Source organism: Felis catus, chromosome A2 (assembly GCF_018350175.1).
Source record: "Felis catus isolate Fca126 chromosome A2, F.catus_Fca126_mat1.0, whole genome shotgun sequence".
Taxonomy (NCBI): domain Eukaryota; kingdom Metazoa; phylum Chordata; class Mammalia; order Carnivora; family Felidae; genus Felis; species Felis catus.
In genome coordinates, this window is record NC_058369.1 from 43,282,772 (window position 1) to 43,299,759 (window position 16,988).

Here is a 16,988-nt window from a genome sequence, read left to right on the forward strand (position 1 = left end):
AGTGAAGGTAAAGGAAGATAAATTAATTAATATTTTGTGTGTGCCTCTCTTGTGCATGGTGCAATGCTAGATGGCCAATGTGCATTATTTCAACCAGCTTTCTTTCTTGTGGGGCAGGAGGGTGGTTGGTAATTTCTACAAAAGGAACAGAAAAGCCATTCATATTCTACTGTCAAAAATTAATTACCACTTCAACTTACTTGTTTTCAGTCTTTTTACTTCATTTAAAAGGAAAATCCCATGGCACCTGGTTGGCTCAGTTAGTTAAGCATCCGACTCTTGATTTTGGCTCAGGTCACGATCTCAGGTTTGGTGAGTTAGAGCCCCACATCAGACTCTGTGCTGACAGTGCAGAGCCTGTTTGAGACTCTCTCTTTCCCTCTCTCTCTGCCCCTTCCCCACTCACTTACACTCTTTGTCTCAAAATAAGTAAATAAAACATTAAAAAAATTCCATCACAGTTGGCCTTTAAACAACATAGGGGTTAGGAGTGCTGACCCCTTATGCACTTGAAAATTCATGTATATAACTTTTGACTCCCTGCAAACTTAACTACCAATACCTCACTGTTGACTGAAAGACTTACCAATAACCTAAATAGTTGATTAATACATATTTTGTATGTTATATGTGTTATATACTATATTCCTTCAATAAAGTAAGCTGGTGAAAATAAAATGTTATTAACAAAACCTTAAGGAACAGAAAATACATTTACAATACTGTACTATAAATAATCTGCATATAAGTAGACTGTGTAATTCAAGCCCATATTCAAGAGTCACCTGTATTTTCTTTAGTATAGTATATGTTCATTTTAAACATTCAAACTATGAAAAATTATGCAAATATAAAAAAAAACTTTATCCCAAGTAAAACTCTCCCCAAAATAAAAATTATTAAAATTTGGTAAGATTGTAGCCATCTTTCTATGCATATAAATATAGAGATATAGACTAATATGAAGGTAGATAAATGCATAGAAAAATGCTTTTATAAAAATGGGATTTTATAATAGATACTACTTTTAACATGAAGACTTAACTGTATTTTAGTTTAACAAAAGTCAAACTGAAGCCAAGTAAAATGAGGAGAATTGTGAACTTGTAATAAATGATTTGAGTCAACAAAGATATTTATGTTTGTATTTGTTTTCCTAAAAGAGTCCTCTAAGTGTAAAAGATGCACTAAATAATACCAAGAAGTTAGAGTACTTATGCTTTTAAAAATTGTAATTTATATTTAATATATATGTATTTTTATCAGTTGACTTTTTGCCATAAAAGAAAATATTAGCACTTAAACATTTGTAACTATGTTCCCTTATGACCCTTCATTCTTCTATTTATATTGTTATTTTTATATTATCCAAGTTTACAACTTTCATATTCTGTCCTATAACTAAAAATAACATGGGGTGTAAGTATTAGTTTTATATTTAAATATATTCAGTGTTCATCCTATAGCTCCTTCATTCTTTAAAGCTATATATTGGTTCATTTTTAATTGGCTGAATTTCATTGCTAAGTCATTTCTTTAAGAATAGTCATTTATGTTATATTCTCTGAAGGTTTCTTTTTTATGTTAAAGAATGTTGAATGCCATTAAACTTGGAAGATATGTTAGTAGGTGATAATAGACTTGTCACACTTTTATTCAGAATGTTACAGGCTTTCTTTTCCACTGTCTTCTGGTGTAGAAGGCTACCATTTTAAAATCTGAGATTAATTTAATATATTCTTCCACCTTTTAGATGATATTTGGTTTCAGCCTAGTCTTTTTAAGTCTTTCTTTAACTTTGAAGATCACTTAATCACTTAAGATCACACATGCCTTGGTATTGAGTGCTTTCTTTCAGATGTCCCTAGAACATGGTATATTCTTTGAATTCACAGGAAATTTTCTTTATGATATCTGCTGCTGATATATTTGTTTTATTCTCTGTCTCAATGGCGAAGATTTTATGTTGGTTCATCTTTATCTTTCTTGTTCATTACCTGTTTTTCAATTGCTTTTTATCTGTGCTTTTTCAACGTCATTAATTACAGTTACCTCAAACTTTCCCTTAATGTCAGTAATTTGACTTCAGCAGGTATCTGATTACTTACTTATTCTAATTGATTTATCAGATCTTTAGCGATGTTGTTTGGTTTACAATTTGTATCCTTAAGTTTGCAACCTCCTGATTTATCTGATTCTATTATTTGTTTGTTTTTTCATTGCCATCCAGTTATGTTAGCTTTGTCTGAATTCATGTTCTTACTCTACAGCATGAAATGATTTTGAGAAATTTCCTGGAGTTCCTTGAGTTACATTTTCTTCTTGATTGGTATTTTGTCTATCTTCGGCATGCTATGTTTTCCACTTTCATTTTTGAAATATATTTGCATAGTTCCTCTTCCATTCCCGTTCATTTGCTCATACTTGAGGAAATGTGTATAAACAATTCATGTACTCTTTTATAGAGAGGGATATTTCTTAACTTTTATCTCATCAAATCAGGGACTCTTTTGTTTGTTTGTTTCTCCTTCTTAGCTCCAGTTAGGAGGCTGAATGTGTCATGAGCATCCTCATTTTGTAACTTGAGGGAATGATGAGATTGAGGGAAGTTCAGCCTTCATCAGAATACTTGGCTACTTTTCTCTATTTTAAGGTATTTTCTTAGTGGTGTTTGGTAATATTATTGGTGGAGGACTATAGGTATACTTCGCTGGACAGATGTATTGTTTATTAGTTGGACTCTAGAGTTTTACCAAGTGAGCATATAGGCATGAAACTCTTTGTCTGTAAAATACAGTCATCTTTACTATTCACACTTTCCTGCTTTACTCTCCATAAGCTCTGTTTACTCCTCTTCAGCTAGAAAAGGAATAAGATTAAAAAACATGATGCATATACAAATGTACTTAACTCCAGAACTAGAGGTTGTTATGAGAGTTCTCAGCATTTTGTTCATTTCACCAGTGGAGATAGGGATAAGATTAAGGAGTCAAAAACTTATTTCCTGAGCCTGGCCTGAACTCTTCTTACGGCTCAGTTATTTTTGTTGTTTATTTCGTTTGTTTTGATTAGTTTAAAGTCAATGGCATTTGTCCCTTTTCTTGTTCAGACATTGTCCAGTTCTGTTGTTTACTTGTTTGTTAGCATTTATAATTTCTTGCCCATTTCATTAGGTGTTGGGGTAAAAAGAGTCTGTATTATGTTTTCAGTTCACTCTTTTTCAACTAGGCTTCACAACACAAACACATAAGACTAAGTGTTGCTATTTTACAGTTGAGAGTTAAGTAACTTGTCCACCATTATGTAGTAACTGACTAGGCTAGAATTAAAACCTGTCTCCACTTTTAGGTTATTAATGAAATGTACTGAAATTATAAATATATAATTGTAATATAAGTATAAATTACAAATATTTTGGAAGACTAATGAGAAGGAAGTAGATCTGAGTGGATAGTGAAAACAGTGAACAGGGAATCAGGAAACCAGAGTTTGATTTGTTGCTTTCTCTTACAGCAAGTAGTGAATCTCAAAAAAGACGATTCAATTTCCTGGGTTTCAATTTCCTTGTCTGTAATAATGGTGACAATGACAATGGTGATGGTGATCGTCATGATATGGTGACTATACATTTACTTGTTCTGGGAACAATATGCCATACTTCATAAGCAGTGTATGATTAAATCTGAGAACAATCATTTAAGATACATATGTCTTTTTTACCAATGAAGATACTGAGAATTGTTCAAGTCCACTGAGGTCCGTTTGATTCGGAGGTACCATTGCATTTCTATACCACAAAGTCTGGCCTGAGTGGTCTACAAAACATCTACCAACTTTGAGATGCTGTAGAACTATGGTAGGTAGAGGAGATCACCATGCTCTTACATGTCTCTCACGTACAACAATTAGAGTCTGGACTGGGTGTCCTAACATTAAGTCTTGGTATGATGAGATTTATACTTTGTGTTGTTTATTTCAACTTAAAATCTAACAGCAAAACATCATTTCACCTTAAATGTGAGAACTGAACTCTTCGTCCTCCTCTTTCCTTTCCCTTTCTTTCTTAACAGTTCAGTCCAAATGTCATGAAGGGAGCTAAGTAAAGTAGGCATCCACATGAATGTGGATGATGAGAGTTACAGCAGCCCAGCATGAGGTGGTAGAGACTGAGAGGGATGAAAAAGCTATCCATGTAAGGCAGAGGGTATCACAGGGGTGGCTCAGAGGCAAAGTGGCAGAGCCCAAGAAAGGTGATAAGGATGCCTATGGTGGTGTAGCCTGGCCCAGGATATCAGAGTCTAAGAAGGCTCAGAAGGGTTCCATTGCCACAGAGAGTGGAATATGACTCTGGATGTTGGGTCAGAGATCAAGTGGAGTGAAAAAGAATACACACAGGATAGAGGCACTGCACAAGGTCAGAACCTGAGTGAGGTGAGAAGAGAGGGGAAAGCTTAATAAGTGGTTTCAGGGCAGGTGTGGGAGTAACTTGGGAGCACATGTCAGAACCTGTGCAGGATGAAAAGGACCTTTATAAAATCTACAGTGGCATTCCCTGGAGATTAGTTATATATAGGGGAATTGAACAAATGCATAAATATTTCTATATATACACATACACACACACTGAGTGAGAAGGCCTGGGAGCAAGAACACCTCAGTAACATTGCATACACTTAGCATCCAGATCATGGTTTCTAAATACCATTCTCTAATAAAAGGATCCAGATTTGCTTAGGAGAGTAGATGACTACTTCCATGGCTACAGTAGAAAAAACACAAGATAATTCTGGGACATTTTGTTGTACAATAAAGTAAGGAAGTATTCAAAGAATGATAGGCACATGTCAAAAAGATAAACTACATTAAATGGGCTCTTGTTGGCCAAATCATTGACAATTTGGTCATCAAAATAATATTAATAGATTATTACTTGTTTAATAAAATAAGAAATCATTTATCCACTCTTATCAGACCATTTTGATAGAAATGTATTAATAAAACACTTAAGTGTTCATTGAAGAACAGTATATTTGAATTGTTTCAAAATCTCTAAACACAAAGTACTTACTAAGTATAAGGAGGAAAAAAATAATTTTAAAATGGAAAAGTCTGATAGACAATACCTCACAATCAGTGACCAAAGTTAACTTCAGCAGTATTGGGGCAAATTGAAGTCCTGTACCACCTGAGAGGGTGTAATATAAAGCACATGGTATCCCTGAATCATAGTGAGACAGCAGACATTAAGGTGCACCCAGCTGGGGAGAGGAACAGAGGGACAGAGTAAGACAGTGTAATCAGTGTATTCTGGCTGGTGGGGAGGAGACTTCTTAAGGTGATCATTTTTAAAAATAAAAGCCAATTTTCACTGGTTCTGTTATTGTTTTTAAAAGTCTTTATAGACCCTTTTTATTACCTGCACCTTCAACATACAGCTCCTACCAGGACCCCTACCCTGTTCTTGGTAGCTGACTGCTCAGACAAGCCTAAACTGAGTGAAACTTGACCAGATCACAGCCTTGTAATCTTTAGCAATGTCAAAGTCAGAAAAATCAAGGAAAGAGTAGGGAACAGTTCCACACTGAAGGAGACTGAAAATATACAACGATTAAATAAAATCTGTAACTCTCGACTGGGTACTTTTGCTGTGAAAGATTTTACTAGGAAAATGTTAAAGTGGGGCCTGAGGATTAGACACTAGTACTCAGTCAATGTTCATTTTTTTAATTTTGATGGCTTTATTGTAGTTATGTAAAAGAATGTCCTTTTTAGGAAATATAAAAGTTTTTAGGGGTGTTGGGGCATTGGTTTGTGAAATGATCCAGAGGGCTTCAGAAAAAATATTTCTTTGTATTATTCTTGCAAGATTTTCTATGTTTTTGAGATAGTTTCAAAATAAAAGTTAAAAGTGTTTTGACTTCATATCTAATACACAGTTGCATTCAAAGCAGGATCAAATGTTTTCATATGGTGTTACTCTTCTCTTTTTTCAGGTACTGGTCTTTTGAGCCGTCCTGTTTTTACCCAGGAGCCACAAGACATTATTTTTCCTTTGGATTTATCAAAATCTGAAATCATCCTGAATTGTGCTGCCACTGGTTACCCTTCACCCAGTTATAGGTAAAGTCATACTTCTGACATCACACTGTTTGTTTGTTTGTTTGTTTGTTTGTTTATTTATTTATTTATTTATTTATTTATTTATTTATTTATTTTTGTCTTTGATGTAAAACATGCACACAATAAAGTGTTTAGAATTACCTAATTTGAAGGATGAGCTCAGTGAATTTTTACAAAGGTAAAGAGCTGGATACCCACCGCTCAAATGAAAAAAAAATACTATATATTTTCAGTATCCTCAAGTGTTGACACTTTCCACTACCCTACTCCCAACCCAGGAACCATTGTTAGATCTCTGTCTTATTCATTAGGATGACTTAGAAGAGTGATTTTTTTTCCTTTTCAAATTTTTATTTAAATTCCATTTAGTTAACATACAGTGCAATACTAGTGTGAGTACAATTCAGTGATTCATTCCTTACATATAACACTCAGTGCTCATTATAACAAATGTCCTCCTAAATACCCATCACCCATCTAACCCTTCTCCCATGCACCTCTATCCATCAGTCCTCAGTTTGTGCTCTTTGAGTCTCTTATGCTTTGTTTCCCTCTCTCTTTTTTTTCTCCCTCCCATATGTACATCTATTTTATTTCTTAAATTCCATGTGTGAGTGAAATCGTGGTATCTGTCTGTCTCTAATTTATTTTGCTTATTAGCATAACACATTCTAGCTTCATAAATGTTGTTGCAAAAGGCAAGAGTTCATTCTTTTTGATGGACATTTGGGCTCTTTCCATAGTTGGGTTATTTTTGATAATGCTACTATAAACAGTGGGGTGCATGTACTCCTTCAAATCAGTATTTTTGTATCCTTTAGGTAAATACCTATTAATGCACTTGCTGGGTCATAGGGTAGTAGTTATGTTTTTAACTATTTATTTATTTATTTATTTAGAAGAGAGAGAGAGAGAGTGTGTGTGTGTGTGTGTATGTGTGTGTGTGTGTGTGTGAGGGGGAGAGGTAGGGAAAGAGGGAGAGAGGATCCCAAGCAAATCTCATGCTGTAAGTGCAGAGCTCCATGTGGGGCTTGAACTCAGGAACCTTGAGACCATGACCTGAGCCAAAATCAAGTGTCAGACCCTTAACCAACTGAGCCACCCAGTCACCCTCTATTTTTAACTTTTTGAGGTAGCTCCATACTGTTTTCTAGAGTGGCTGCACTAGTTTGCATTCCCATCAACAGTGCAAGAGGGTTCCCTTTTCTATGCATTCTTGCCAACATCTCTTGTTTCCTGTGTTGTTAATTTTAGGCATTCTGACAGTGAGGTGGTATGTCATCATAGTTTTGATTTGTATTTCTCTTCTTATGAGTGATTTGAGCAGTTTTTCATGTGCCTGTTACCTATCTGTATGTCTTCCTTGGAAAAATGTCGGTTCATGTCTTCTCCCCATTTCTTAACTAGCTTATTTGTTTTTTGGGTGTTGCGTTTGGTAAGTTCTTTCTAGATTTTGGATACTAAAGTTATTATTATCAGATATGCCATTTGCAAATATCTTCTCCCATTTCATAGACTGCCTTTTAGTTTTGTTGATTATTTCCTTCACTGTGCAGAAGCTTTTTATCTTGATGAAGTCCCAGAAGTTCATTTTTGCTTTAGTTTCCTTGCTTCCGGTGACCTGTCTACTAAGAAGTTGCTCCATCCTAGGTCAAAAAGGTTGCTGCCTATGTTCACCTCTAGGATTTTGATAGTTTCTTATCTCACATTTAGGTCTTTCATCCATTTTGTGTGTATTTTTATGTATAGTGTAAAAAAGTGGTCCAATTTCATTCTTCTACATGTTGCTATCTATCCTGTTTCCCCAGTACCATTTGTTGAAAAGATTATCTTTTTTCCATTGGATATTATTTCCTGCTTTGTCAAATATTAGTTGACCATATAATTGTAGGTGCATTTCTGGGTTTTCTATTGTGTTCTATTGATCTATGTGTCTATTTTTGTGCCAGTACCACACTGTCTTGATGACTATAGCTTTGTAAGATAGCTTGAAGTCTAGAATTGTGATGCCTCCAGCTTTGCTTTTTTTTCAAGATTCCTCTGGCTGTTTGGGGTCTTTTTGTGATTCCATACAAATTGAGAATTATTTGTTCTAGCTCTGTGAAAAATGCTGGTGGTATTTTGATAGGGATTGCATTAAATGTGCTTTGCGTAGTGTAGACATTTTAACAATATTTATTCTTCCAATCCATGAGCGTGGAATGTTTTTCCATTCCATTGTGTCCTCTTCAGTTTCTTTCATGAGTTTTCTATAGGTTTCAGAGTGTAGATTTTTTACCTGTTTGGTTAGGTTTATTCTTAAGTATCATATAGTTTTTGATGCACTTGTAAATGGGATTGATTGTTTTATTTCTTTTTCTACTGCTTCATTGTTGGTGTATAGAAATACAACAGATTTCTGTACATTAATTTTATATCCTGCGACTTTGCTGAATTCATGTATTAGTTTTAGAATTTTTTTGGTAGAGACTTTCAGGTTTTTATTTAGAGTATCATGTCGTCTGCATATAGTGAAAGTTTGGAGAATTTTTCTTGAGAATGGTGGCGTGCAGTTCCATGTCGTGGTTAGAATTGAGGGGAAAAAGGAAAGAAAAGAGAAAGAAAAGAAAGGGAAGGAAAAATGAGAAAAGAAAAAGAAAGGAAAGATGGAAGGAGACAGGTAAGGAAAGAATAGAAAAACAGGTAGCAAAAAGCACAGAAAGAGAAAGAAAGAAAGAAAGAAGGAAAGAAAGAAAGAAAGAAAGAAAGAAAGAAAGAAAGAAAGAAAGAAAGAAAGAAAGAAAGAAAAAGAAAAGAAAAGAAAAAAAAAGAAATAAAGAAACAGAAAAACAACAGAAAAAGCAAGGAAAGGAAAAGATTTGTTTCCACAATTATCAATCAGTTCTGCACTTAATTAAAAATATCTACTGGCTTATTACAGGCAGAAGGATATAAGATAGTGGTTCTCATGACAATTTACTCATTAGTTTTTACCTATGAAGAAATACTCTGAATGAAGAGACTACAAATTTCACTGTTGCTAAAGGCTTCTGTTTCTAAGATATGTGTGAATTAGTAGGCTAAAGACAGGTAATTTAGCTTATTATTTCAAATCCCCTTAACATGGTTTAGCTCATCTGTAATATCATAGCATAAAATACTCATAGACAAGAGGCTTTGGAAAGAGAGTGAAAAAAGAACTTATTTTTAATGTGAAAATGGCAGACTCAGACTCAATTTCCATGATAATAAAGCAAAGGGCAGAGATATTTCAGATAATGCACATTAGCAACAAAATGTAAAGTTTTAGTTTTAATATGACCCTTTCTAACTTAAATTTTATTAAAAAGACTCACTCATAACCTTAGATTGTATGTGTGTGTGTGTGTGTGTGTGTGTGTGTGTGTGTATGTGTGTGTGTATAATAGAAGGAAAACCTTTATGATACAGATTCTAACATTATTTGACATTATTTGGATATACCGTGAAGCCACAGGAAAGAGCTATTGATTAAAGCAAGGAATGATCATTTCTAGTCACAGTTCTGATATTCATTGTGTGACCTTGGAATAATCATTTCTCTCTCCTGGCATTAACTTCCTCCTTATCCATAAAGTGAGGGTGTGGTTGATTTTAGTAACTTCTTTTAGTAATTTTCTTTTAGGGAAAAAAATCTCATAGCAGAAAATAAGTTACATATAAAGCATAACTTTGGAAACATTTTAAAAGCAACTTGTCTTCTAGTCACTTCCACTGCAGTAAACACCTTCACAAACAAGGTTTCAGTGCAAGCATGAAGATATAGAAATTTAGGTAAGTTTGAACAAAACTTTCCCATGGAAAGGATCACTCTAAATTTTTTTAAGGGCCAAGTAACACATGAGAATTAAAGTCTAGCCAGGAAGCTTTGCAAAGGGAAGGAAAATGGATTACATAAAGTTGGTACTTGGGTAGTATTTCTTCTAAATAAAAGTCTTAGATAATCGGATAGCCATGAGTTTACTTCTAGCTCAGAATATATATTTTATTTGGGAAAGTGAAGCAACACCTATGTAAATGATTTGTACACAGAATAAACTATATCAGAAGTACATCTGCAAATGTCATAGAGGATTTCTGGCAGATCTCCTCTTGACCAGATCACCAGAGGAGATTTTTTTAACTTAGTCTACTCTGCTCTAGTCATGAGGTCTTAAGTCTGAGGTCTAGGTGTCTTTTTTTTTTTAATTTTTTAATGTTTATTTATTTTTGAGAAAGAAACAGAGACAGAGTGTGAGTGGGGGAGGAGCAGAGAGAGGGACACAAAGAATCTGAAGCAGGCTCCAGGTTCTGAGCTGTCAACACAGAGCCCACTGTGGGGCTTCAACGCAGGAACAGTGAGATCATGACCTGAGCAAAGTCAGACGCTTAACCAGCTGAGCCACCCAGGCACAAGGTGTCTTTGAATAAAAATCATAGACGTTGTCCTTCTGCCTTCTATTCTTTTCATTTTCTCACGTCATCTTCTTAATAAGATGCCTTCTTTATCCCATGGGATAAAGCAGGATATATATAATTGTGCAGATTTTATGATTAATGGATATGACTTCTGGAAAAATTAGATGACTCATCCAGGGATACACAGGAAGGGAATGTCAGAGCTAGGCCTAGGACTGTTGGTATAGGCCAAGGTCAATGGAATCAAATTTAGTACACATTACAATCACCCAGAGAGACTGTTACAATTTTAGATTTTGGAGTTCTCCTTCAGAAATTTAGGGATGGGCTCGGAAATAAGCACTTTAACAAACAATGTAGCAAGGTCCAGTTCTGAAACACATACACACATACGTATATTATCTAAGGACAATAAACATACCCCCCCAGCCATTATATTCTTGATACAGGGCTTAATTACTTAATATTAAAGGATGTTCCCCAGAAAAAGGTCAAGATTTTAGTTCAAATTCATTATGTTTCCTGGAATTAATATGATATTAATGCAGATGCTTAAAATAGTCATTTAAAGCAAATTTCCTACTTTGCATTATAGGAAAATTCTCCTGGGTCTGCAATCCTATCAGTAATGTGTTTATGACAATCACTGGAAATCATTAATACTATTTCTCCATTGATTTAAACATATTAATTAGGACAAAGCCCACACCAAGAGTTGAACCCCTGATCTATATGCACAGTTTAATAATCATTGTACCACAGTGATTAGAATGATTATGGGGATACTGTGAAAAATTCATTTGCTGCAGCTAAGCCAACAACTTTGAATTTGTGTTGAAAAACAATTACTGAGCTTAATTAGGAGCATGTAATGATGACAGCAGTTATTTCAGCAATTGATTCCAAAATTAAAGAGAGCTGGCAAACTAAGTGTGGTATATCCTTTGCTTTGAAAATGAAAGGGAACATAGAGGTCCAAAGATCATGCCCTGTAAGCAAATTGTGAAAGACAGTATTATAAAGCTGGTAAGGAGAATATTGGAATCTTGAGAAAGGCCTAAAGACAGAAAATGTTTCTATATTTGATTTTTAATATTGAGAACAAAAAACTGTACAAATTTCTCTAGAAAAAAGATTTGACAAAAGTGTACTGTTTTTGGCTGTTTTCTTTCAACTTCTTTTTGTTAAAAAGAACTTGAGGTACACAAGAATTGGCTAAATGATTTTAAAGCGGCAGAGTTTATCAAAAACCTCTGATTGATTTTATATTTGATCAATCACTTACCTGTTTGAATAGGGTAGAGGATTACCTATGTCTGTATTTCTTTCATACTACAGTAGACATTTACCATAGTCTCTACCTTGGATATTTCAAGATGCTCCTAAAAAAGTCAATGACACTTAGAATAACATTATAAAATGTAATTTCTTTCTTACAGTTATCCACCCTCTTCAAAATATTTTTAATACGATCTTAGCATGAAGGGGAAAATAACAGCAAAGCTGGCATAAATCCTGAAAGTACATGGTTTGGACATTGGCTATGTTCCATTAGAAAAAGCCATTCATTTGTTTTTCTAAAAGACTGATTGTCTTAATTCAATATTTTTAAGTGTCTTTCTTCCTAAATGGTTTCTATGACTACACACAGCTAGGAATATATCTAACTAAATATGCAACACTTATACTTCAAAATGTTTGGATATTTTGAAGAAAGGGGGTTAAACATGGGGGAACTGGGTTTGATTAAAGATAATTACTGGGTATTCATTCATCTTAAAATGACCGAGTGGAATTTCTAAAACATCTTATCATTCTTTGAAAATAAATATAACTGTAAGGCCCTTCTGCTACTTAATTCATGTACCTATAGTTGACTAATAGATAAGTCAAGAGACTATTTTCTGCCTAAAATAAAATCTCTCAAACTGCATTTGTTTTATTAAAGAATAATTTTAGTTTGGCATTTGTAAGTACTGTTGAAATATATTCTGCGTGGTTAATTTTCCAAGTAAGAGACTCACAGAGACAATCATGTTCCAAAGTAGGTGGGTTATTATTGTTTTATTATCAGCCTCAAATTGGCATTGTAAAATCTTTACTGGCTTTCTTTATGCCGTTTGTAATATACGCTTCTCGGATTTCTATCTCTAAATCATTTTCAACGTCCAATTTTGCAGTATCGGTTGTGGGTGTTCAGGTATAGTATATGTTATTTGAAAAGTCACTAAAGGAATAGAATGGCCAGTATTATTGACTGAATGTCTCAGTTTTATTTCTCATTTCAAGAGTTATGTTGCCTTCTTGTACACATCTGGGTGAATGTTTGTGATTCATCAAGAGTGGAAGATCTTTCAAATAACCTAGTTGTTGATATCACTGAGTTCCTAAATACAGTCATCTTTGGTGAAACTGAAGGATTGTCTTCACATGTAACCATGTTTGTTGTTGCTGATTTAAATGGTACTAGCAAATAAATAAATACGTAAATATATACATCCGTACATACATGGTCTCAGTAGTACAGCTGCCTGTTGTTTAATACAAGGAATGGTCAACTCTGTATATTCTAACATAATTTGATTTTTTTTCCCTTGAAGGTGGAAGCAAAATGGCACAGATATTGATTTTACCATGAGTTATCACTACAGGTTGGATGAAGGCAATTTGGCAATCAGTAGTCCCCGCACAGATCAAGATATTGGCATGTACCAGTGCCTGGCCACCAACACTCTGGGGACAATACTGAGTCGGAAGGCGAAGCTCCAGTTTGCATGTGAGTTTGTGGGGGGAAATTTAATCCCTGTGTTTGTTTAATACAATATTTTTGTTCATATTAAAATATTAGCTTTGCCAATCATCTGTTCTTTGAGGGTGATTATTTATGGAGGCAAAAAGTTTTGACAGCGTGCATTTAATGAATCCATACTCCTAGGGATAGTCAAAATCTTCTTCAAAAAAAGGAAGAAAATAACTGTTATTATATTTGATAAATTATGTTGAGAAATATCTCTAAAAGTTTCAGATATAAATTTTAAGAAAAATATATATGACACATTACTGTTTTTCTTTCTTTCTTTTTTTCCCTTCTTCTTTTTCATTATATATTAGTGTGCAGAGCACAGGAAGAAAAAGCTGAGGACAGAGATGTCTAGATGTCTTTTGGGGGAGGTGGATATTCTCCCAGGAAATGTGATCATACACCCACAGTTAGATGTAGGTGGAAATAAAGTGGTTGCCAAAGGCAGACTTTATATTAACTGTAACAATGTCCAGCTGCATCACATAAATGTCATCCAAGTAATTACCTTGGTGACATTTGAGGACATTAGCAGATGAACAATAGACATATGGCTTCTTATATCCTTTATACATAGGGTTTCCGGGGACTGAAATGTTTCATATTGGATCCAGGGATAGCCTTGATTGAAACTAATTATATTTGTTGATATGGATGAAATAGAAGCCTTGAATTTTTCTCTTTACACCTCCTCCCCCACCCCACTTCTACCCACGCCTGCCTCACAGGATATATCAGGGGGCCAAAGAGTTAGCAATTAGTCTCTTGGGTGCTCATGGAAAGGTATATTCTGTTACTTTGAAAGAGTAATTGTTTTGAAATTTTACTAATAAAATATATGTTCAAAGCCTACCTTGCAGAACCAATGTAGTCATCAACAGATACATGAATTAAGAATTGAGTCTATCTGCCATTGCAAGTCTTGTGTTCCAAAGATCCCTTGCTTCATACCCATTTCCTTTTAGGTTGGCCATTTTGGGGTAGTCTTATTTCTGAATGTGTGTGTGTGTGTGTGTGTGTGTGTGTGTGTGTGTGTGTGTATTTAGTCATAGATACAGATGATATAGATACAGATATAAATATAGACATAGATAGATATAAGCATTATATAGGTATATATATACACATACATATATGCATGTGGTCATATATACACAGACACTCATGTATATACACACATGCATTGCTAAATGTATTTGAAAGTGTTATATATGCATAAATAGATAATGCAAAAGTTTATGGAGATAGGTGGAATATGAACAAAGGCTTGTGGCTATTTTGAAAAAAAAAACAAGAGAGAAAATGATAGAAGGGACATATCTAATCAAGAATAAGTTTTCCTATGAAAACACGCTCAACATCACTAACCATTATGAAAATGTAAATCAGAACTATAGTAAGATACTGCTTCATACCCATTAGGATGGCTATTAGTAAAACACACACACACAAACAGAAAATAACAAATGTTTGCAAGGATGTGGAAGAATTGGAACACTTGTGCATTGGTAATAGGAATGTAAACTGGTAGAGTCACTGAAAGACAGTCTAGCAGTTCATGAAGAAAATTAATGGAATTACCACATGACACAGAAATTCCATTTCTATGTATTTACCTCAGAGACTTAAAAGCAGGCAGTACTTGAACAGATATTTATATACCCATGCTTATAGCAGCATTATTCTGAGTAGCTAAAAGGTGGAAATAACCTGAATGTAGTGTGTGTGTGTGTGTGTGTGTGTGTACGTGTAGAATAGAATATTATCCTACTTTAAAAATTGAATAAAATTCTGATACAACATGTGTAGCCTTGAAAAAATCCTGCTAAGTGAAGTAAGCCAGACACAACAGGACAGGTATTGTATGATTTAATATATCTGAGGTAACTAGAAGGGAAAATTCATAGAGACAGAGGGCAGAGTGGTGACTCCCAGGGACTGGGTGGAAGGAAGATTTGGGAGTTAACTTTAATTAATACAGAGTTCCAGTTTGGGATAATGATAAAGTTCTGGAGGTGAATGGTAGTAATGATTACACAATCTGAATTTATTCAATTCCACTAAATTTGGCAATTTAAAATGGTTAAAATGGTAAATTTTATGTTATGTTTTTTTTAAATAGTATCATCAGAATTCAGTGGAATAGAGTTGGATTTTTTTTCCCTTCATCATAATTCTTAAAAGAAAAGAAAAGAGTAAGGTTTCTTTATTAAGTATCTGTTTTGGTTCTTTGTACAGAGAAAGTAGTCTAAATGCTAGTCTCCAGCCTGATGGAAAGTTCCTAAAGTACAAAACCTGTGTCTTCGATTAAATTTGAATTCCTCACCACCACCTTCATAAATTCCCAACAGTGCCCATGTTGATAGAAAAGGCTTTTGGTATGTAGGATAACAATGGTAGTGGAATGGTAAGATTTTCGATACAGACAGATCTGAGTTCAAATTCTATCATTGTCAAATGTCTACTGGTAAAATCAGGCCACCTCTAAACAATAGTAAGCCTCTGTTAAGAAATTTATTCAATGGAATTATAGCATTATCCATAGAACAATGACCTGGATTACTGGAGATAATTGCAAAGTCCCCATCCTTTAAAGGCATTTGTGAAATGAAAGCTCTAATTCTTCTTGTTATTTTTTACTGCCTCCCTCAATTTGGTCAAACATTTACATATTTCAAACTGCTACAGTTACTCATAGAAAGGTCTTCTAATTTACATTTTACACTTTCTCCAGACGAGTTTCTTCATCTCTTGTTTTTAAGACTTTTAGGTGCTTTGACATATATATGTTACCTTTCTTGAGCCCAGCAACCACCATAGGAGATAGATGCTATTGTTGTTCCTATTTCACAGATTAAGAGCCTGAGCCTCACAGAGATTGGTGCTTTTTTAAAGGTACATTGTTAGAGAACCAGGTGAAACTTGAGTATAAAAGTAGAGACTCTAAAACTCATGCCTCTCATCTTATAGTAGTCAGTCCTTCCCCAACACTGCCCACACAAAATATGTGTGCTTTTTAAATTTAATTTGCTCTTGGCATAGTACTTGTGAAAATATTAAGCCGTATCTTCAAGATAGTAAACTTCACAGTAATCCTGGTGATAGATGCTGTTGATACCCTGTCCAGATCCCTGTAAATGGACAGTGTGCCCATCTCCAGCTTTTAGCGACCACGGCTGCACCTCTTTTACCACTTATGCCCCAGACTCCCCAGGGGATCAGGCTAAAGCTGGACAACAGCTGAGAACCCCATCTTGTTTAGCTCCTTCCCCGGAGCTTTCCTGCTTCCCTCCCTCCCTTTATCCTGGGAGTGTTCTCTCACTTAAATCATACAGACTTGAATGTCTGCCTAGGCTCTGCTTCTAAGGAACCCAAAGTAAGACATTTAATATAAGACATTTAATATAAGGTATTTGATCTACTTATTGATAGAAAAGTTAGGTCCAGAAGCCCTACTCATGTGAATTTCTATAGTAAGAACAAAGATACACATCAAAACAAAATTGTATCAATAACTCTGCTCCCTACAGGTTGGCAGTCAATTGTATAGTGTCACTTTGACCTTCAGAACAAATGAACTATGAACAGCCTTTCAGAACCTAACCTGTCCCTGGGAAAGACTCTGTAGGTACATACCTCTAGATAATTGATG

At 34.7% G+C, this 16,988-nt stretch overlaps 1 protein-coding gene across 1 annotated transcript in view; it reads left to right on the top strand.

Annotated features, from left to right (window-relative positions):
* The window catches only part of CNTN6 (contactin 6), a 284,142-nt gene that overhangs the window by 107,875 nt on the left and 159,279 nt on the right, over positions 1-16,988 (top strand). The window contains 2 exon segments of the mRNA XM_023249978.2: positions 5,994-6,120; positions 13,137-13,312. Coding sequence (XP_023105746.1) covers positions 5,994-6,120; positions 13,137-13,312 — 303 coding nt within the window.